Source organism: Apium graveolens, chromosome 9 (genome assembly GCF_009905375.1).
Source record: "Apium graveolens cultivar Ventura chromosome 9, ASM990537v1, whole genome shotgun sequence".
Taxonomy (NCBI): domain Eukaryota; kingdom Viridiplantae; phylum Streptophyta; class Magnoliopsida; order Apiales; family Apiaceae; genus Apium; species Apium graveolens.
In genome coordinates, this window is record NC_133655.1 from 271,678,468 (window position 1) to 271,702,208 (window position 23,741).

The 23,741-nt window shown below is 34.6% G+C and overlaps 2 protein-coding genes across 2 annotated transcripts; both read right to left on the reverse strand.

The window, feature by feature from the left end:
• Nucleotides 1-854: 854 nt before the first annotated feature.
• Nucleotides 855-4,245, reverse strand: LOC141686343 (uncharacterized). Its single transcript, XM_074491383.1, has 6 exons — nt 3,724-4,245; nt 3,540-3,630; nt 3,031-3,440; nt 2,558-2,814; nt 1,790-2,461; nt 855-1,317 (listed from the first exon to the last, which is right to left on the reverse strand). The coding sequence occupies exons 1-6, from the start codon at nt 4,243-4,245 to the stop codon at nt 855-857; spliced, it is 2,415 nt and encodes an 804-aa protein (XP_074347484.1).
• A 15,363-nt stretch (nt 4,246-19,608) lies between these two features.
• LOC141686344 (uncharacterized) lies at nt 19,609-23,444 on the reverse strand. Its single transcript, XM_074491384.1, has 7 exons — nt 23,315-23,444; nt 22,893-23,167; nt 22,137-22,772; nt 21,758-22,043; nt 20,978-21,155; nt 20,486-20,881; nt 19,609-19,789 (listed from the first exon to the last, which is right to left on the reverse strand). The coding sequence occupies exons 1-7, from the start codon at nt 23,442-23,444 to the stop codon at nt 19,609-19,611; spliced, it is 2,082 nt and encodes a 693-aa protein (XP_074347485.1).
• Nucleotides 23,445-23,741: the final 297 nt, after the last annotated feature.

Sequence of the window (23,741 nt, forward strand, 5' to 3'; positions counted from 1 at the left end):
GAGTGAAATAGAGAATATTACCCTGAGCTTGTTGAGACTGAAATATATCATGAAGGGACTCTATTTGACCCTCCATTTCAGCCTCCAGTTCAGCCTCCATTTCAGCCTCCTTTTCACGCTTACGTAATTCTAAATATCTCTCCATCGTACCAGGACCGCGATTTTTTAGGTTCTTCAGCTTCTCCACAATAGGAACAATAGGAACTTCAGAAGCATCATTCTCCTGAAAGAGACATTAATTACTAAGTTCAATTTTTTATTTTAGAAAAAATAAAATATTAAATATCGGTTTACCTCAGGCTCTACTGTGTTCACCGGTTTGTCACATGGAAGTGACATTTTAGATGTCCGAGAACGTGTTTTTGGGCCATCAGTCTTAACCACAACCTTCTCAGCCTTTTTCTCACCCTAAACAAAATATATGTTAATAATATAATCGTAATTAAACATGATGTTGATAATAAACATCATTTTATTCTGAATTATACCTTTGGCTTAACAATATGCTCTTCCTCATTACTTTCTCGGTCCAAATCCTTTTCTGGGCAGCGATATTCACTTTCATCTTCATCACTTTCTATGTTGGGCCTTACATCTTTCTTTTTGATCAATTTTCCAGTCAACGGTTTTATCCCAAGTTCCTTTAATTTCTTCATATTTTCCTCGACATTTTTATTTCTTTGCATTTCATAAGCATTAGCATTGCCTCCATCAGGTCCTTTCCCAGCCCCTTCCCCCAAATTCTTGTTCGTATCAAAAATTTCAAATCTTTTCATATACTCTGACATTCCCATCAGGTCAGACTTATCAGATTTCCTCTCTATCGCAACTGCTTTTGAAACTTTGTCAGTAGATTATGTTTTCTTCCGGGACTTGTTCATTTTCCTGGTCTTCTCTTCATTGATATCCTTTAATGTCACAAACTGACGCTTTTTAGGATTATCCTCTTTCGGATTAACGGGGCTTCTTTTGGGCCTTACAATAACATGAGGTTGCATTTGACGCATTGCCAACATATTTTTATCGACATCGCAGTCGATAAATAAGTCCAGTTCAGAAGCCCCGCTTTTGAAAGTATACTCATTTGAGGCAGTGTCATCAGTAATCAATTCCCAGCCATCACTATTTTCCTCTTTTTGCACATAAATTCCTCCAATTTCCTTATAGCCAAGTTGGTTGACCCACTCCATCAGTTCCGAATATGAGAAGACATCAAGCTCGAAGTCCTTCACTATTTTTACTGTTCCTCGAGCATATTTACTTTTGTGGAACTCACCCTTGTGATGCAAATTGAAGGTCATAAAGTCACCTCCCATCCTGCAATTACAAATTTCAAAAATGATTAGTTTAACGCACACACTAAACTTGTAATCTAATTTACTTAAAAAAAGGGCAAATAAAATTAAAAAAAAAATAAACAAAAAAGTAAAACAAGGACAAACTGAAATTGTACTCTAATTTACTTAAAAAAAAGAGGAACAAATAAAATTAAACAAAATAGTAAAATAAGGAGCAAGACCATTATACAATCATACTTATTAAATTAAAAAAATATTAAGCAAGGATCAAGAAAATTAAATAACAATTAGAATCAAGCACAATTCTTAAATTAAACAAAAATAAAGATCATCCATTGCAAAAACAGGGAAAAAATCCATTTAAATTCAAGCACAATCTAGAATAAACAATTCAGGTAAAAAACCCTAAATTTTACAAGCTAATATATGTTAATTTTCACTTCTTGACTTCTCCAATCGGAATTTGTTTTGTCGGGACATCATCCCTGAACCAGTTCGCTTCATCATCTTGGTTTTCAACAACTGGAAACCTCCTATCATGTGCAAACTGCCCATTTATGTCATCTTCACTTGGACTATTCTCGGCGTGTGAATCATCAAAGTATGTTGGCAGCTTCTTAATAGGAAAATAAATATGATTTTTAACATGATCTTCAATATAAAACACTTGATGGACTTGTGTTGACATGACAAAAGGGTCTTTTTTTTGGCAAGCCCTGTTAAAGTTTACTCGGGTAAAACTTAAATGATCCTTCTCATCAGCATACCAGGTACACCTAAACAAAACCATATTAAGACAACCCCAATAGTCAACCTCGATTATTTTCTCAATCGAACCATAATAAGTAACCTCCCCGGTTGTTGGTTTTTGGTCCTTTACACTAGCGAAACTGGTGGTTAAGGCGGTTAGATAAACGTCGCTATTTTGTATTATGCACTTCTTATCTCTACTTTTCGTATGGAACCTATACCTATTTATTACATATCCTCTGAACCGTCTAGCAACTCGTTTAGGACCTATCGCCAACGACGTAATTTCCCTCGAAACATTCAGTTTTTTTCCAATTTCAGTCTTGAACCACTCGCATACTTCATCTGTGTGTGTTCTTGCTCTTTTGTACTTGTTTAACTTTACATTTACGTCAAATAATGAACGATGTTGCCTACAATATATAAATATACAGTATGTTAAATAATTTAAATTAAGTTAGCAATAAATACTTAAATTAACATAATTAAACTAAGATTCTAGGACTTACTCAATTAGCGCATCTACATCCTTATCATCATAGTTAAACAATATGTACCGATGAGCCGCAGTCCATACATCATCAGACAACTGATAAGCTTTCCCTTTCTGGTTCCTCCCTGAAAGAATTGGATATTCACTGGTTTTATGAATTCTGGTTCCTAACTCATTCACTGAACTGATCTCGTTATCTCTTGGAAATCTTGCACAAAATGTTACACATTCATCTGCCAAGTATCCTTCCGCTATTGACCCTTCTGGCTGACTCTTATTACGAACATATCATTTTAATTTACCCAGGTACCTCTCAGTTGAGTACATCCATCTCTGGTGGACTGGACCACCAAGTTCAATTTTATTACATAAATGAACTGGTAAATGCATCATGATGTCGAAGAAGGCAAGTGGGAAATTAATTTTAGGTCGGCATAATATTTCAATAATTTCCTTTTACAGTTTCTTTACATCATCCACCTCAATTACCTTGGAACATATACCTCTAAAAAAATCACCAAGTCTTATTAATGGAATCGCAGCTTCAGGCTTCAATGCTTTTTTCACAGCGATTTGTAATAAGTATTGCATAATGATGTGTGCATCATGACTCTTGTACCCGAAAACTTTCCTATCTTGGACATATTTGCTAATATTGGAAGCGAAACCGTGTGGGAATTTCACATTTTCCAAAAATGAACAAAATATGTCTTTTTCTTTGTTTGTCATGACGAAGTTTGCAGCCATGATTTCAAGGTACTTCCCATTATTAGAGGTGGTCGGGTGTAGGATCTTCCTTATACCCATTTCTTGCAAATCTAACCGAGCATTTACATGATCTTTTGTCTTACCACTGATATTTAACAAAGTACCGAGAATACTATCATATATATTCTTTTCTATATGCATGACATTAAGATTATGTCATATTGAATTTTTACTCCAATAAGGTAACTGAAAAAATATTGACTTCTTATTTCAAGGATTAAAGTCACAACTGTCTTTCCGTTTCCCCTTCACCTCAATAAAAGTATTCTGGTAATCATCCAACAGCCTCTTGATCATTCTTCCTGATAAAACTGCAGGGGCCTGCCCAACCTCAATTTGGCCATTAAATCTTTTTTTATCTGATCTCCACTTATGATTGGAATCTAGGAATCATCGATGATTCATATAACACACCTTCCTACTATGTTTCAAATAAGTTGATGATATCTTGTAATTGCATATAGGGCAAGCCAAATATCCTTTAGTACTCCATCCCGATAACATTGCGTAACCGGGGAAGTCGCTTATTATCCATAATACACTTGCCCTTAATACAAAATTCTGATTCGTCGCTGCATCAAAAGTGGTTACACCAACATCCCATAACTCTTTCAGCTCTTCCACCAAAGGTTGCAAATAGACGTCAATACTATTTACGGGATCAGTTGGACCTGCTATAAGTGTGGACATAATTAAATTCTCTGGTTTCATATTTAGCCAGGGAGGTAAGTTATAGTTCACCACAACAACTGGCCAGGTACTATGACTGCCACTCATTGTACCAAATGGATTGAATCCATTAGAAGCTATACCTAATCTAATGTTTCGATTTTCGGATGAAAAATTTGGATATTTGGCATCCATTGTCTTCCAAGCTACACCATCAGCCGGGTGCCGTAACATTCCGTCCTTCTTCCAAGCTACATGCCAAGTCATTAATTTTGCGAGTGTTTGTGAGAGAGGAAGAGCTTTGACGACGATAGGAAGAGTTGAACGGAGAGGTTGAACAGAGAGATTTGTGAGTGAGAGAGTGTTTGTGAGTGAGAGAGTGTGTGAGAGTTTGTGTTTATGAATTTTAGGACAATGATTTTGTGAGAGTGTTCGAACAGGAGTTTTTGTTTATTCAGAGTAAACGACGTCGTTCTGTCATTAAAGGACGTCATTTTGTCACTAACTGAGCGGGTCTTTTTTATTTTGTTTAGCGGGCTTGCTATTTTTGTGATGGCGGGCTTTTTGCCCCGCTTTTTTATACAATTTTTCATTTGTCTAAGGCAACATCACTAAAGATGTTGGCATAGAGAATCTAAGGAAATATAATTGGCAACATTCGACTATGTTGTTGCCATATATCTCCTTTATTCGATTATACTGATATAAGGCATCATTTTTCGTGGCAACATCTCTTTTGTGTGTTGGTAAAGACCATTTATGTGGTAGTGTATATTATTAATAAAAGCTATATTTACGTTGATTTTTTCTTATGAATATAATAACAAACTAGAAATATCATATTATTTAAAAGACTCAGATTTACTGTGTTTAAAATTATTCGACCAAATTTTTGGACACGTAATAAAAAAGTTATTTTATTATATAGTAGGAAATGGCTGTAATTTGAATCGGTGAGCTCGTGAGCTAGCATATCTCGAGCTCGTTTAAGTGGACTCGACTCAGCTCATTTAACTCTCGGCTTGTTTAGTTAAACGAGTCGAGTTCGGGCCGAGATATCGGCTTATTTGATTAAACGAAACCGCTCAATTTGACCCGTAAAATCAAATGAGCTAGTCGGCTTGTTAAAACCGGCTCATTTAATGGGTCGACTTTACTCGTGAAGTTAAACAGGTCGAGTTTAGGTAGAGATTTAGGTTCGATTAGTTAAATGAGTTGGGTCGACTCAACTCGATTAATCTCGGCTCGAAACTCGGCTCACTCAACCCGAATTACAACCAAGGTATTCATAAATATAATCCAGTGCTACTGCCGCTAATAAACTTATAACTCCTAAGGCTATGCGTACAATGTTTTAAGAAAATTACCAAAACTTACGAACTTTTCAAATTTTTGTGAATTTACAATCTTCTGAAAATATTTGTAAAAATACAGTACAATAAAAATCAACCAGATATGTAACTAGTGGTCTCGAGTTTTTTTGGTTGTATTTGAGGTTGAGTAGAGCTGCAAAAACTTGTTGATGTTGCATCCAGTTGTAGAAAGCTGTAATTTTGTATTTTTTTTAAAATAGCATTCTTGCAAATAAAAAATTATTTTTGCAATTTTTTAAAAAATGACAGGTATTTTTATAAAAATATTTTTAAACTGAGATATTTTTGAAAAATCCCTTTCTTTAACTCATTTATAAGTCAGGCTATTATGATTATCTTTAGCATGATTTTGTTACCTTTAAAACAAAATATGTAAAAAACACAAATACTGCACTTACAACTACCAACTAAATTAGTGTGAAGTATAAAATTAAAATGATAATATTTAATATTTTAGTATTGCAAAACATATTATATCCGTTCATATAATTGAATGAAAACTTTAAAAATTCTATTTAGGATGAGATATGCTAAGTAAAGATTTTAAATACTATGTTCGGGCTCGATAATCATCGAGAATGAGAGTGATCTAGTGGTATCATGATTTACAAATCAATTAGTAGCCTCGAGTTCAATATTTTCGAAACCAATATTTTTTATCATTAGTATAAGAGTTCTCGTTCCCATTTAAGTCTGCGAGCCAGGTAGACTTTTGCTAATCGAATTTTTCTAATATTTTCTGGGTCGGACGAGTTTGTCAAATTCATATTTTTTGTGAATCTTTCATCCCGCCACCTAACTTATATTATATAATTTAAGTGATTTATTGTAATTTATAAAGTATATTATTTTGTTGAAATTAATTATTTATAATTTTACTAATACAAATATTTTGTATTAATTTATTCTTAGAAATTGAATGATAAATTTATAATTGTAAGAAATTATTGATATTTAGATATTAATATTTAAATAATTTTAATTATTTTTTAAAATTCAAATTTTAACTGGTATTTAGTTGTACCAATTTTTTTGATTATATTGTGAGTAATTAAAGTATCCGATTTTTTTTACAAATGATTATTTTAAAATTTATAGAAAGATTGGATTTTCAAATAATTGAGAATTTTCATTAATTATATTATCATGTGATTAATAATATGATCTGTCATACTATATAAGGAAAAGTTATTAAAAATACTACTCTTCGAGAAGAGATCCAATTTCGACTAACAAAATATAAATTTTAAATTATTAAAATAGAAATATTTGTTTCAAAATAAATATCTTAGAATTCTCTTGTAAAATTATTTATATTAAACTATATTTTGACTATTTTTTATATAAATATTTTGTGATCAAATTCTTTATATTTTATTTCAATAAAGTTTTTTGTTATAAAAATATATATTTAAATTTTTATATTAAAAAATAAAAATATAATAATTATTAACATAATTCAAAATTTTGATGTAACATATGATGAGTAATCTAAAATTCTTTCGAAAATTTGTTTTGTTTAACTAATTTTTTTTATATATTTATATTAGGGTGTTTTTGGTATTGCTGTTGGTGACGGCAATAGCAGCTTTTCGCTGAAAAGCAGTTAAAAAACTGTTTTGTAAAATTCAAAAGCTGTTTTTCGGAACAGTGCTTTTGGCTTAAAAGCTGCTATTAGAAAAAGCAAGTCGCCCATACTTTTAGAAAAAGCTGCAGATGTTGATTTCACCATCTAATATTACCAAAAGCATTGTTATTTTTAATTTTTTGCATTAAAACTTATACATATCAAAAACAATTATCAAACAATCATCTCATTTTTCCAACAACACTTTTTGTAACAACACTTTTTCTAACAGCACATCAATTTTTAACAGCAATCCTAAACAGAGCCTAAATATTTTGTTATCAGATACTTTATATTCTATTTCAATATAATTATTTTATATAAAATATATATATATTTTTAAATTTTGATATTAAAAATAAATAAAAATATGATAATTATGTAATCACATAATGATGAGTAATCACATGTAACTAAAATTGTTTTTGCAAAATTTATTATAAAAATATATTATGAGTATATTTATTTATATTTTAGATCAATTCGAAATCCATTTATATAAAAATTATATACAAGAAAAAGATTATTTTTTTTAAAAAAAATATAATGGTGATGTAAAAGAATCCAAATATAAATAATTTACTCTATATTTCACTCTACTCTGGGGAACCCCACTATTTCTTTTAATTCAAACCCAGATCTTTATATCGGTCTCTGTTCTCGACCATTTGCGAATCCAAACACTAATTAGGTTTGAATAAGTCAGATTCCTACTAATGCATACACAATCGCTGTATCTATACTGCCACCACCGACAGAGACAGAGATCGGCGAAAGAGAGAGAACATGAATTTGTTTGTCCGGCGGAACCCTAGTTGAGTCGCGGCGGTGAGTAGACACTCTCGTCAGCGGCGAAAATGAAGGGCGTTTTCAAGTCTTAGCCTAAATCTCCGGTCGATATAGTTCGGCAGACTCTCGATATCCTCATCTTTGCTGATTGCTTTGCTTCTGAGGTTTACACTAGCAAGCGCGAAGAAAAGGTTCGTAATTTTGCTTTTTTGATGCTTTTTTGGTATCTCGTCAAGGTATCTCCCCTCTATCCTAGTCCTGTATATGATATACTGATTGTTTGTATTTATTGGATGTCAGAGTCAGTTTCTTGTAGTTGTATATGTTACTTATCAATATATGTTGGATGATTTTACAGTTTTTAAGTTCACCCAGCTTAAAATAATAAGAGTAGGGATTTTCATAGTCCTGTGAGGCAGTGAAATCACAGTTTTTCCTATTTCCTTTTTAGTGTCAAATATAGGTCGGTTTGATTTCATTATGGCAGGGGATAATGCTTTTTTAATGGAAAGATCCAAGTCCCCTGTTAGGTTTTTGGATATACATTATCTGCAAAGTTTTCTGTTGAACAGAAAGGTATAAAAATTTGTCTGGTATTTATTATCTGACATTAGCCCTTTAATTATTCTCGTTCGTAATCGTTATGTCAGTCATTACTCTGTGTTTTGTTGTTTTCTTATCAAGGAAGAAGTATACTCCACCATTCTTATATATGTCAATTCTAAGATTAAAAGTCTGGTCGCTCATTTGTGCCTGCAACTACATGACTACGCCCAACTACAGTACATGTTTATGTTTTCTGGATTCTTAGATATGCACTTTTTTATTTGAGTTACATAAATTATTACGAAAGATATAAAGCTAGCAGAAGTAGGAAGTATGTCAATTTAATTGTACATTCCTATATTGAGGATTGAGATCCATATCTGAAGTAAGTTTCTGTACATTTTTTTGTTACATTCATCCTGATGTCGTACTTGGCACACATTACATTCTATCACCAAATGTATGTTCAAGTCAAAAGTTGGAGATGGTAGTACCTTGGTCATCCGTACATGTGTGGTCATACATACAGGTGTACTTATTTTGTTAAAACCATTAGCGCCACTAATTTTCAGAAATAGTCTCTTTACCATTAATAGTTTTATGTACACCGGGTCATGCTCCTTTACTGCTTGTATCCTGGTCATAGTTTTATTTAGTTATAGGTGCTTAAAGACTTCGGCTTAATTGCAGACTGGAGCCTCTTTTACTGCTTGTATATTGTTGACACCTAAGAATTGTCACTCAGTGCCTATAGCTAATATTTTGAATGCTCAGACTTCAATATATCATAATTCTTTTCCTGCCATAAGTTAATATATTGTTTTTGAATAGTATTTACTTAGAAAATTAAATTGTAGTGACAACACATTTCAGTCTACTTCTTAATATTCCTTATATATGGCAATAGAATCAAGCAATAGACAGACTTCTAAACAAATTTTATTATATTCAAAGCTCTGGTCTTGCAGAGTATAAACAAAATCCGAAAAATGAAGTCCCCTGTGCTAGTGATACATGTATATATAGCTACACATCTATATGCTGTTACTTTTATTGCTTGACCATATTTTATAGTTGTGATGTTAATATTGGATTTGACGAACTTGCAGAATGCATATGTTGCAAAGTTTTCAATCTATATACATTCCAAGCCTGGTTTTGTGTTTGACAAATCAACTACTGTTTCTGAATTATTTTATAATCAACAGCTGAGTAGAAGCATCCAGGTGTTTGATTCGTGGACACATAATAATACTCTTGATAATGCACTTTGATATGTCAAACTGATTAGGCTAGGTGATAATAATACTCTTGATAATGCACTTTGATAATGCAAAGCTTGGTGTTCTTTAATCACTAGATTCCTCATCACTTCTATAGGTGTGCTTGGGAAAACCTACTATGATAGAAGCAGAAAGATTGTTACTGGAAGAAGCTCTTGCAGATTCAGAAAACCAGAGATTTGTTCTTTTGTTAGACAGGTTGCTTTGATATGCTTTTTTTCCCTTGTGATTCTACAACTACTGAACTGCATATTTCAATGAATGAATGTTGTTAGATTCTTTTCTTGGCAGATTTCTAAACTATTGTTCATGCTGAAAGAGAAAGTTTCCATTCTTTGATAGAGTTTGTTTAGGAAACTATAATAGTTGATCTATTTCTGCCTAGTAGTCTAACAGATGTCAAAAACAAAGTAATATTGGGTACTATTCATACATGGCCCCTCCTTCAAAGATATTGTCCATAAAGTAATAGTGATACATGTATTCTTTTATTTGTGATTTTTTTTATTTGACAATACATCTAGTTAAAAGGAGCCAGTGCAGAACAACCCCCCCTCTCTTTAGATTGTTGATAAATTTAGTCTTTCTTGCCTATTTGGCCGAGTCCTGCGGGATGATTAAAATTCTGATGTTAATAATATATGTATGATGAATTGCTTCTGATATAGTCCTTATAGTAATTCTGCTTGTACTAATGCTGATCTATACTGATGGTGTGTGTTACTAATTTTTGACTTTTTTTTGGTGATCTACAGGTCGCTAGCAGAGGCTTAACCCACCAACGACATCTCTGTGCTAAGTATCAATTTCATTTGAACCCACCTATGTACCCTTCAGTCAGGTCCTTGGACCAGCAACAATTCGTGCATGTTCATTGTCCACTAGTTTATCCCGGGATTTGATCATTCTGGACAGGCTGTGCCTAGAAACAGAAGGTATTGTCTATCTGATCAAGATTGAACTGTAATTCCAGCGGCGGCAAACATACAGGGGGAGTGGTTGCAGGTCCTGTGTGATTTGTGTAACTATGCAAGTAAAATGTTAAAAGTTCATACTTATGTATATAGAAATCTTTGATTCAGAAAGATATTTAGCATAATTATGTATAAAACCTTGATCGATACATTTTCCTTAAAAATCAAATATATTTATTATTTGTTATGGTTTATTTGTGGTTGTTGTTTGTTATACATAATATCGCATCAAAGTCTTCTGGAGGTGCATTGTGTATGTAAGACAACAAGTTAAGGTTATCAATAAAATTATAAAAGTATTTTTTTTAAAACACTATAAGCGTCAGCATTCTTATTAACCGACGTAATAAGTCTATACTTAGAGGGTCGGCATTTTTGGTAATCGACGCTTATTCATATACCTACAGTTTCGGCAGTTTAGTTAATCGACACTTATGCCTATACCTAAAGCGTCGACATTTTAGGTAACCGACGCTTATGCGTATACCAATAGCGTCGGTTTCTTAGATAACTGACGCTTATGCCTATACGTTTAGTGTCGGCATTTCCGATAACCGACGCTTATAACAATTTTAAGCGTCACCTAAATAACCGACGCAATAGATCCATACCTTTAGTGTCGCCTGCATATACTACGCCACTTGACCGACGCTAAAAGTATGTTTTGACCGACGCTATAGACCCTTTTTATACTAGTGTTCAAGCATAAACCCTAAATATGAATTAAAAATCAAATCAATAACACTTCAAATTGATGATATGAATAGAAAGTAGAGATCGAGAGGATCATTTTGGTTACTCACATGTTTGATTTGGATAACAGATTCACCTTCAAATCTGAGGTTTAATTCCTTGAGTGTTCTTCACCAACACTAATATTCTTGAATATTCTGATTTTTTAATGATTAACTAATTAATTGCTAATAATCAGCTATTTATATTTATGAAAATAATACCCCTAAATAAAATTAAGGGGATAATTACACTCCTAATAAAAATATTTGGCCCCAATTTTAATAATTTTTTGGTATTAATAACAAATTTTTAAATATCCAATAAATACAAAATAAAATGTTAAAAATTCCAAAAAATTATGAATATTATAAAAATGCAAAGAAAAATGATGTATGGTAATTTCATTATCATATAAAAATTAAAATGTGATTTTTGTGGGGTTTTTGGTACCCGAAAGGGTCCGAAAAAGTCATTTTTCGCGAAAAAGGTAAATTTGTAAAACGTCTAGGGGTTCAGAATAGCGATATGGTATAGGTCAATTTTGCAAAACAGGACCAATGATTTTGTTTGAAATATGGGCTTTTAAAACGTTGTTTGAGCTGTACGGGTTTTGATATAAAAATATATAACTTACTATAAACACTCAATAAATATCCAAAATGCGTTTGGATCAAAACAGACAACACGTAGCACATAACATTTAGGGTTTTACGACCGAACACATTTAATCACATAATAATACACATAATTTATCTTTATTATAATGTAATACAAGCGTAATTTCTCGGTCGTTACATTCTCCCCCCTTAATAGGATTCTGTCCTCAGAATCACACTATGTAAATAACTGAGGATACTTCTCTAACATATCAACCACTGGGTTTCTCCACAAAATTCTCACTAATGGTACAGACTTATTCCTTAATACCCTCTCTTGCCGATCTAAAATTCTTATCGGCTGCTCTACATACGACAAATCTGCCTGAAGTTCTATTGGCTCATATTCTATTACATGCCTTGTATCAGGGTTATACTTATTAAGCATAGATACATGAAACACATTATGAATATATTACATATGGGGTGGTAAAGCTATTTCGTACGCAACTCTTCCGACTTTCTTTAAAATTCCAAATGGTCCAATGTAGCGAGGTTTCAATTTACCCTTGTTTCCAAACCTGATTAGTCCCTTCCATGGTGATACCTTTAGTAGTACATGTTCTCCTTCCTGATAGTCCACATCTTTTCTGGATAGATCTGCATATTTTTGTTGTCGATTATGCGTTGCTTTGAGTCACTTTTGGATAAGTTCTACTTTTTCCTTGGTTTGCTGAATCAGTTTTGGACCTAGAATCTTGCGTTCTCAAACTTCTTCCCAATATGTAAGTGATCTGTACTTTCTCCCATATAAAGCTTCATAAGGTGGCATCCCGATACTTGTTTGATACCTGTTATTGTAAGAAAATTCCACTAGCGGTAAGTGCTTGTCCCAATTTGCTTCAAAGTCTATTGCGCATACACGTAGCATATCTTCAATTGTTTGGATCGTCCTTTCACTTTGCCCGTCCGTTTGTGGATGATAAGCAGTACTCAGGTCCACTTGGTTCCTAGACATTCTTGGAATTATCTCTAAGATCTTGAACTGAAACGGGGATCTCGATCCAATACAATAGATATGTGTACTCCATGACGCATTACGATTTCCTTGAGATATAAGTGCACAAATTTGTCCAGTGAAAACCTTTCGTTGATTGGAAGAAAATGTGCTGACTTCGTTAATCGGTCAATGATAACCCAAATTGCATCATGATTTGCTTTCGTTCTTGGAAGTCCCACTGCAAAATCCATAGCTAAGTGCTCCCATTTCCATTCGGGAATATCTAGTGGTTGTAGTAATCCGCTCGGGCGTTGATGTTTAGCTTTAACCCTTTGGCATGTATAACACTTACTAACCCATTCCGCTATTTCTTTCTTCATGTTTGGCCATCAAATGTTTTCCTTCAGGTCTCTGTACATCTTTGTACTTCCGAGATGAATCGAATATCTTGAGCTATGAGCGTCTTGTAAAATTTCCGCTTTTAATTCCGGTACATTAGGTATCCAGATCCTTGAAGCAACTCGAAAAATTCCTTTCGCATTCTTCTGACTGTTAATCTCTTTTCCTGTCAAATTATCGATCTCCTGATCCATTACTTCTTCTTGACACCTTCTTTTTTTCTCTAATAGTTCTGGCTGAAAAGTCATAGCGTAAATCATTTCAATAGAGCTTTCTGGACACGAACTTCAATCTTCAATTTATCAAATTCCTTGATCAAGTCTTTTGAAAAGGTTAACAGGTTCAATCGTTCCTTTCGACTTAACACGTCTGCTACTACATTGGCCTAGCCTGGATGATAATGGATTGAAACATCGTAATCCTTGATTAGCTCTAGCCAACGTCGATGTCGCATATTGAGTTCCTTCTGTGTGAAAAAATACTTCAAGCTTTTATGATCCGTATAAATCTCACATCTTTCATCGTATAGATAGTGTCTCCAGAGCTTCAGTGTGAATACAATTGCTACTAGTTTGAGATTGTCCGTCGCATATTTCTGTTCATGCAGCTTTAACTGTCTAGAAGCATATGCGATCACGTTGCCATGTTGCATCAAAACACATCCAAGTCCTCGATACGAAGCATCGTTGTATATGACAAAGTCTTCTTGATCATCTGGTAAAACAAGTACAGGTGTGGTTATCAATCGATTCTTCAATTCTTGGAAACTTACGTCGTATTTCTCATTCCATTCGAACTTTTCATTCTTTCGTGTCAACTTCGTCAATGATGTGGCTATTTTTGCAAAACCTTAACAAATCTTCTGTAGTAACCGGCTAATCCTAAGGAACTTCGGAGTTCTGTTGGAGTCTTTGGTCTTTCCCAATTTAAAATAGCTTCAATCTTCGCTGGATCCACTTGAATTCCTTCAATACTGATGATGTGTCCTAGAAATTGCACTTCCTTCAACCAAAATTCACATTTTGAAAATTTCCCATAAAGTTGTTCCTTTCGTAATATCTCCAATGTCGTTCTTAAGTGTGCTACATGTTCTTCTTCCGTCTTTGAATAGATTAGGATGTCATCAATAAATATAATGATAAACTTATCGAGATACTTCTTGAATACTCGGTTCATCAAATCCATAAATGTTGCTGGTGCATTAGTCAGTCCAAAAGCCATCACAAGAAATTTTATAATGTTCATACCTCATTCTGAACACCATCTTTGGAATATCTTCCGCCTTGATCTTCAACTGATGATAGCATGATCGTAAGTCGATTTTTGAAAACTATGCCGCTCCTTTTAGTTGGTCAAATAAGTCATCGATGTGAGGAAAAGGATATTTATTCTTGATAGTTAACTTGTTCAGCTCATGATAATCAATACATAGTCGCATGCTACCATCCTTCTTTTTCACGAACAATACTGGTGCGCCCCTTGGGGATACACTCGTCCTTATAATTCCTTTGTCGAGAAGATCCTGCAATTTCTATGCTAATTCTTTCATTTCAATAGGTGCCATTCAGTATGGAGCTTTTGAGATTGGTTCAGTCCCTGGTGCCAAATCAATAGTAAATTCAATTTCTCGATCCGGGGGTAGTCCTGGAAGTTCATCTAACAAGACATCGGGAAACTCAAAAACTACAGGAATATCTTTAATCTTTGGACTTTCTTTTTCTGTGTCCAATACGTAGGCTAAATAAGCTTGAAATCCTTGGCGTAGAAATTGTTTCGTCTGCATCATTGTTAAGAATCTTTGCTTTTGCTTTTCACCTTTAAATATTACTGTTATATTTTCTTCGGTTTGCAACTTCACTTTCTTATTTGCACAATCAATCTGAGCATTATTACTAGGTAGCCAATCCGTTCCTAAAATAACATCAAATACCCCTAACTTGAAAGGTATCAAGTCAACTGAGAAATGACATCACCCTATCTCAACTTTACAATATGAACATACTCGATCTACCGTAACCTGATCATCACTTGCTAATTTTATAACTAGCACTTCATCTAACCACTGAACCTTACAATCTATCTTAGAAAGGAAACCTTCAGAAATAAAAGATCTCGTAGCTCCTGAATCAATCAATACTTGAGCATTTACAAAATTCACAGGGAGCGTACCTGCAACCACATTTGGACTCTGTACTACTTCTTTCATTGACATGTTGAAAGTCCTTGCCCTGGGCTGATTTTGTGGTGGTAGTGGTGGCGGAGATAATGCTAAAACCCTTGGAATGCTAGCGACCATTGCAACTCCTCTGCAGTCCTTGGCAATATGTCCTTTTCTTCCGCACTAGAAATAAGTGAATTCTGCTTTTCCCATTGGACATTCTCCAGAGTAGTGTCCCCTCTGCTTGCACTTGAAATACGTGACATTTGGCTTGTTTCAAATCCCAGTATGCTTCTTACCATATATTCTGCAATCAGGTATATGCGGTCATATAAGTCTTTGCTGATTCGGGACTGGAAGTCGGTTACCCATCCTCTAGTTTCCCTGTTCTGGTCTCCTGAAGTTTATTTTTCCCCAGGCTTGAATTCCCGGCCTTCTGTTGAAACGGTTCTGAGAATTTCCTGGTCCCTTCTCTTTCTGAGCTACCTCACTCTCACCTTCAATAATCATAGCCTTCTAAACAACAGACGTATAAGTCGTCAGCTCAAATACGGCTACCCTGCTACGAATCCATGGCTTCAATCCCTGCTGAAATCTCTTGGTTCGTTTTTCATCGGTATCTACCTGCTCAGGTATAAATCTTGCCAATTCAGTGAACTTGACATCATAATCCGCGACCGATATATTATCTTGTTTCAATTCCAGAAATTTAATCTCCATCTGATTCTTCATGTAGCGAGGAAAATATTTCTCCAGGAAAAGATCAGTGAAGCTATCCCAAGTCACCACACCTTCACCTTCCAAAGCTTTCTTCGATTCCCACCAATAATTGGATTTGCCTTTCAGAAAGTAGCTGGCAAATTCCGTCTTTTGTTCTTCCTCAACTTTAACTAACGTAAAAGCCTTTTCTATCTCTTTCAGCCAAGCTCTCACCTTTGTAGGATCTGGGGAACCGGAAAATTCCGCAGGCTTCACCGACTGAAATTGCTTGAAAGTAACTACATGTGCTGCTGATGGTGCTTGATGTTCTGGATGAGCGGCTTGCTGTAGCATTTGTTGCTGAAACTGCTGCTGTAACTGTTGTTGCATCATCATCAGTTTTTTTGCATAAGTTGAAACATCTGGCCCATCTGGTTGTTATCGATCTGACCTTCGGTATTTCCGTTGGATGAGTTGGGTCTCCCTTATCTTTTGGATGCCATATTTCTGATAATAAAACAATTGGTTCTTTTAATAACAATTTATTAAATAGGTGGTACAAAATAGAAACAGTCCTTATAATATTAAAACAGCGTTAAAACAGTTGATATGGGGAAGAAAACCATTTATCAAATATCTAACATATGTGAGTAAAAACAATGCGATGTTTAAATAAATCATTGTGAATTAATTAAAAGTTTTAAAAATATAAAGGGTATAACATGTTTGTAAATAAAAACAACATTTTTAAATTTATGCAACGGTAAAATGATAAAATAAATATAAATGCTTAAATGACTGGAAAAGTAAAATAAAGAAAACATGAAAAGGTTCATCTTATATATGTATATGGGTAGGACACCAGCTGCAGGTGTCAATGCTTGATACAAAAGTCTATAATATTTTAGTCAACCTACTATTACTATCAGTCAAAACTAGTAGCTACACACATACAAACTAGTCATACAATACTACACTGCATCTATGTACAGATAATATACAAGATACAACACTCCACTGTCAGGCTGTGCTCAGAATCCCGATAGCACACGGCTCAGCTCCTCCTGTAAAGCCTCTAATACTTCCTCTGTGAGTCTCATCGCCCTGCGATATACTGCCTCTGTATGCATGTCCTGCTGCCTCAAAATAGTAAGCTCCTGAGAACCAGCCCTATAGATCTGGCGTAGTCTCTCCCTCAATATGTAATCAGGTCGTAACGCTCGAACTGGACCGTCCTCCTATATCTCAAACAATTTGAGGATCTCCCTACACTGATTCTGCCATCTAACCCTCTCCTCTCTCTCTGACTGGTACTGCTGATATGACACCGTATGAGGCTCACGAAGATCTGTACGAGAACCTCGAGAAGGCAATGGAAGTGGCTGATCGACAACCTACTCTACAAACTTTGGCTGCGGGAACTGGTATACCCCGGGCATAAGGGCATAAATAGCTAGTGGTGCAGGAAACACAATGGGCTGCTCCTGAGGTGTGTATACAGGTGGCTCTAACTCTGGCTCCATCGGTGGAATCTTTGGAATCTCAGGCAGTGACACTGAAATCCGCGGCTCCAAGTCCTCCCACTGTGGAATATCAACCATGTCAGGAACATCAAACATCAGAATCTCTAATGGTGGAAAATTAGGTATCTCCGGCTCAAAGTACGGAAAGTAATTAATGAAACCTGGTAACTCAGGGGCAGGCAACTGATCTGGTGCTGGACCCTGGGGTAGTGGTGGAGGTGGTGGTAGTGGAGGGAATACCTGCAGTGATACTGGGGCTAATACCGGTGCTGCTGCTGCTGGGTGTGATCCAGTTGTCGACGAAGATGCCATCTAATATAATAATCATAATACAAAACAATCAAAACACAATCCTAAAACTCATAATTCCTAATCACATAAACAAACAACCCTAACATTCTTACTCTTATCTTATATAACCTTCCTATCTTATCGTAACTCTAATATTCTTATTTTCAAGGGTCAAAACCTAAGCTCTGTTGCCAACTATAACACCCTCCAAATCCGGGCTATAGATTTGGGGCATTATTAATATTAACTACTCACTAATCATGCACAAGCGGAATATAAATATAATAATTACCCCGAACTACTACTAACATGATCTTTAAGGTTAAGAGTTGAAAACAAGAATGACACACTCACTTTATTACAAACCAATTTAAAATCATTATGTCTAAAGAACTCTCTTTGTTACAAACTTTATTCTATTTACATCTCGCATTAAACATCTTTTGTTCAAACCAACCCTACTACTTATCCTATTACACCTGATTTGGTAGCTCAAAACTCTCTTCTGGAATAGGGATGATAACTCTTGGGTTTGAGTAAAACCCAGCCCATATCGTAAATATCCAGTCCAAAGCTCAGAATTCGGAACAATCAGAATGCTTTCGATGTATCCCAACATCAGGATATATCAGAGTATATGTAACAAGGGTAAAAGTATTGGAATATGAAAAGAGGATTCAATAAATTGGGAGAAATCAAGAATCGAAATGAAATAGAAACAAGAATCAATAATTGTGTATGAACAAGAATTATCAACGTGTAACTGATATAATAAGTGGTGTATAATTTACTATTTTGAATTTAGAATAGGGGAAAAACTTGCCTGGCGTGTACCTAACCTGATTCAACTCACCGTCCTCTATTTCCTGCTTGATCTGTCTTGTTGATACTGAATCAATTATAGAAAGATAATCTTTTAGATAACTTACTACATACGCGTATCTCGAATTGATACCACGTAACCCTATCAATCTACCCATGCATTTCTAACTGACTCACATATATACACATATAATTATATAGTATATAAGGTTCACATAACCACGTAAAGCACATAACACATCAAGCACATAATTAATTTTTGGACTTATAAATATTTTTAGAATCGATACTAGACTTATACCTATATTAATTAACCCTATTTGATTTTATTATAATTTTTCCTCGACATTTTTATTTCTTTGCATTTCATAAGCATTAACATTGCCTCCATCAGGTCCTTCCCCAGCCCCTTTCCCCAAATTCTTTTTCGTATCAAGAATATCAAATCTTTTCATATACTCGGACATTCCCATCAGGTCAGACTTATCAGATTTCTTCTCTATCGCAACTGCTTTTGAAACTTTGTCAGTAGATTATGTTTTCTTCCGGGACTTGTTCATTTTCCTGGTCTTCTCTTCCTTGATATCCTTTAATGTCACAAACTGACGCTTTTTAGGATTATCCTCTTTTGGATTAACGGGGCTTCTTTTGGGCCTTACAATAACATGAGGTTACATTTGACGCATTGCCAGCATATTTTTATCGACATCGCAGTCGATAAATAAGTCTAGTTCAGAAGCCCCGCTTTTGAAAGTATACTCATTTGAGGCAGCGTCATCAGTAATCAATTCCCAGCCATCACTGTTTTCCTCTTTTTACACATAAATTCCTCCAATTTCCTTATAGCCAAGTTGGTGGACCCACTCCATCAGTTCCGAATATGAGAAGACATCAAGCTCGAAGTCCTTCACTGTATTTACTGTTCCGCCAGCATATTTACTTTTGTGGAACTCACCCTTGTGATGCAAATTGAAGGTCATAAAGTCACCTCCCATCCTGCAATTACAAATTTTAAAAATGATTAGTTTAACGCACACACTAAACTTGTAATCTAATTTACTTAAAAAAACAAGGGCAAATAAAATTAAACAAAAAATTAAACAAAAAAGTAAAACAAGGACAAACTGAACTTGTACTCTAATTTACTTAAAAAAAACAAGAACAAATAAAATTAAACAAAATAGTAAAATAAGGAGCAAGACCATTATACAATCATACTTATTAAATTAATCAAAATATTAAACAAGGATCAAGAAAATTAAATAACAATTAGAATCAAGCACAATTCTTAAATTAAACAAAAATAAAGATCATCCATTGCAAAAACAGGGAAAAAATCCATTTAAATCCAAGCACAATCTAGAATAAACAATTCAGGTAAAAAACCCTAAATTTTACAAGCTAATATATGTTAATTTTCACTTCTGGAATTCTCCAATCGGAATTTGTTTTGTCAGGACATCATCCCCGAACCAGTTCGCTTCATCATCTTCACTTGGACTATTCTCGGCGTGTGAATCATCAAAGTATGTTGGCAGCTTCTTAATAGGATAATAAATATGATTTTCAACATGATCTTCAATGTAAAACACTTGATAGACTTATGTTGACATGACAAAAGGGTCTTGTTTTTGGCAAGCCCTGTTAAAGTTTACTCGGGTAAAACCTAAATGATCCTTCTCATCATCATACCAGGTACACCTAAACAAAACCATATTAAGACAACCCCAATAGTCAACCTCGAATATTTTCTCAATCGAACCATAATAAGTAACCTCCCCGGTTGTTGGTTTTTGGTCCTTTAGACTAGCGAAACTGGTGGTTAAGGCGGTTAGATAAACGCCGCTATTTTGTATTATGCACTTCTTATCTCTACTTTTCGTATGGAACCTATACCCATTTACTACATATCCTCTGAACCGTCTAGCAACTCGTTTAGGACCTATCGCCAACGATGCAATTTCCCTCGAAACATTCAGTTTTTTTCTAATTTCAGTCTTGAACCACTCGCATACTTCATCTGTGTGTGTTCTTGCTCTTTTGTACTTGTTCAACTTTGCATTTACGTCAAATAATGAACGATGTTGCCTAGAATATATAAATATACAGTATGTTAAATAATTTAAATTAAGTTAGCAATAAATACTTAAATTAACATAATTAAACTAGGATTCTAGGACTTACTCAATTAGCGCCTCTACTTCCTTATCATTATAGTTAAACAATATATGAGCCGCAGTCCATACATCATCAGACAACTGATAAGCTTTCCCTTTCTGGTTCCTCCCTGAAAGAATTGGATATTCACTGGTTTCATGAATTCTGGTTCCTAACTCATTCACTGAACTGCTCTCGTTATCTCCTAGAAATCTTGTACAAAATGTTACACATTCATCTGCCAAGTATCCTTCCGCTATTGACCCTTATGGCTGACTCTTATTACGAACATATCATTTTAATTTACACAGGTACCTCTCAATTGAGTACATCCATCTCTGGTGGACTGGACCACCAAGTTCAATTTTATTACATAAAAGAACTGGTAAATGCACCATGATGTCGAAGAAGGCAAGTGGGAAATTAATTTCAGGTCGGCATAATATTTCAATAATTTCCTTTTGCAGTTTCTTTACATCATCCACCTCAATTACCTTGGAACATTTACCTCTAAAAAATCACCAAGTCTTATTAATGGAATCGCAGCTTCAGGCTTCAATGTTTTTTTCACGGCGATTTGTAATAAGTATTGCATAATGATGTGTGCATCATGACTCTTGTATCCGAAAACTTTCCTATCTTGGACACATTTGCTAATATTGGAAGCGAAACCGTGTGGGAATTTCACATTTTCCAAAAATCAACAAAATATGTCTTTTTCTTTATTTGTCATGCCGAAGTTTGTAGCCCTGATTTCAAGGTACTTCCCATTAGTAGAGGTGGTCGGGTGCAGGATCTTCCTTATACCCATTTCTTGCAAATCTAACCGAGCATTTACATGATCTTTTGTCTTACCACTGATATTTAATAAAGTACCAAGAATACTATCATATATATTCTTTTCTATATGCATGACATTAAGATTATGTCGTATTGAATTTTCACTCCAATAAGGTAACTGAAAAAATATTGACTTCTTATTCCAAGGATTCAAGTCACAACTGACTTTCCGTTTCCCCTTCACCTTACCAAAAGTATTCTGGTAACCATCCAACAGCCTCTTGATCATTCTTCCTGATAAAACTGCAGGGGCCTGCCCAACCTCAATTTGGCCATTAAATCTTTTTTTATCTGATCTCCACCTATGATTGGAATCTAGGAATCATCGATGATTCATATAACACACCTTCCTACTATGTTTCAAATAGGTTGATAATATCTTGTAATTGCATATAGGGCAAGCCAAATATCCTTTAGTACTCCATCCCGATAACATTGCGTAACCGGGGAAGTCGCTTATTATCCACAATACACTTGCCCTTAATACAAAATTCTGATTCGTCGCTGTATCAAAAGTGTTTACACCTACATCCCATAACTCTTTCAGCTCCTCCACCAAAGGTTGCAAGTAGACGTCAATACTATTTACGGGATCATTTGGACCTGGTATAAGTGTGGACATAATTAAATTCTCCGGTTTCATATTTAGCCAGGGAGGTAAGTTGTAGTTCACCACAATAACTGGCCAGGTACTATGACTGCCACTCATTATACCAAATGGATTGAATCCATCAGAAGCTATACCTAATCTAATGTTTCGATTTTCGGATGAAAAATTTGGATATTTGGCATCCATTGTCTTCCAAGCTACACCATCAGCCGGGTGCCGTAACATTCCGTCCTTCTTCCAAGCTACATGCCAAGTCATTAATTTTGCGAACTCTTTACACATATACATCCTCTGTAGCTTTGGTTTTAAATGAAAATATCTCATGACTTTTGCCGGTATTGTATCATTCTTATGTTCTTCTTCTGTATCCCTCTACCTAGAGACACCACAAGTTTTGCATGACACTTCATTCTGATTTTTACCCCAATATAACATGCAGTCATTAGGACATGTATGTATTTTTTGGTAGTCAAGCCCTAAATCCCTAATTACGTGTTTAGCAGAATTAAATAAAGTAGGTATCTCAATATCAGGAAATGCCTCCTTTAATAACTGTAACATTTCACCAAATGCAGTTTGCGTCACCCCATTAAGACACTTCCAGTGGTACAACCTAACAAGAAAACTTAATCTAGAAATTTTTTTGGAACCAGGATACAAGGGCTGTTTCCCGTCTTCGATAAGGCGATAAAATTTCCAAGCATCTGAATTAGGTTCCCTATTGGTGTAAGTAAGGTTCAACATCTGACTAAGATCATCTTCAAACCCTATATTTGTTTCGCAATCCATCACATCAGTATCACCCAAATTCGAGACGTCGTATATCTATTTTACAACATCCAGGGAAGGACCCTTGCAAACAAGGTGATTAAAGACATCATCTGGACCCCACCATATCTTACTGTTACAATTACCACAAGGGCACTTCAATTCAGCGCCGAATGCATATTTAGCCATCGCATTTTTGACGAAATTTTTGACCCCATTAATATACTCGTCACTTGATCTTGGTAGATTTATCCAGATTTCCTCTGCCTCACTCATTACTATAGGTGAAACATTTACTAACTTTAGTTGTTAATTCTATACGTAACAAATATATATACACATATAAATATATTTACACTTACCTATATTATATTATCTAATCATAACAAACTTATTCATAATAATTGTATCTCTAATTATTTATGAATAAATATCCATAATCTGCAAAAATAATATTAACTAAAATTCTTGTGCGAATAGACTAAGTCGTATGTTCAGCTACCATCGTTTCTTAATTAAACTAGGTTAAGTATATAATGTATATAATATACTAAAATTTTAATAGTCAAGCTC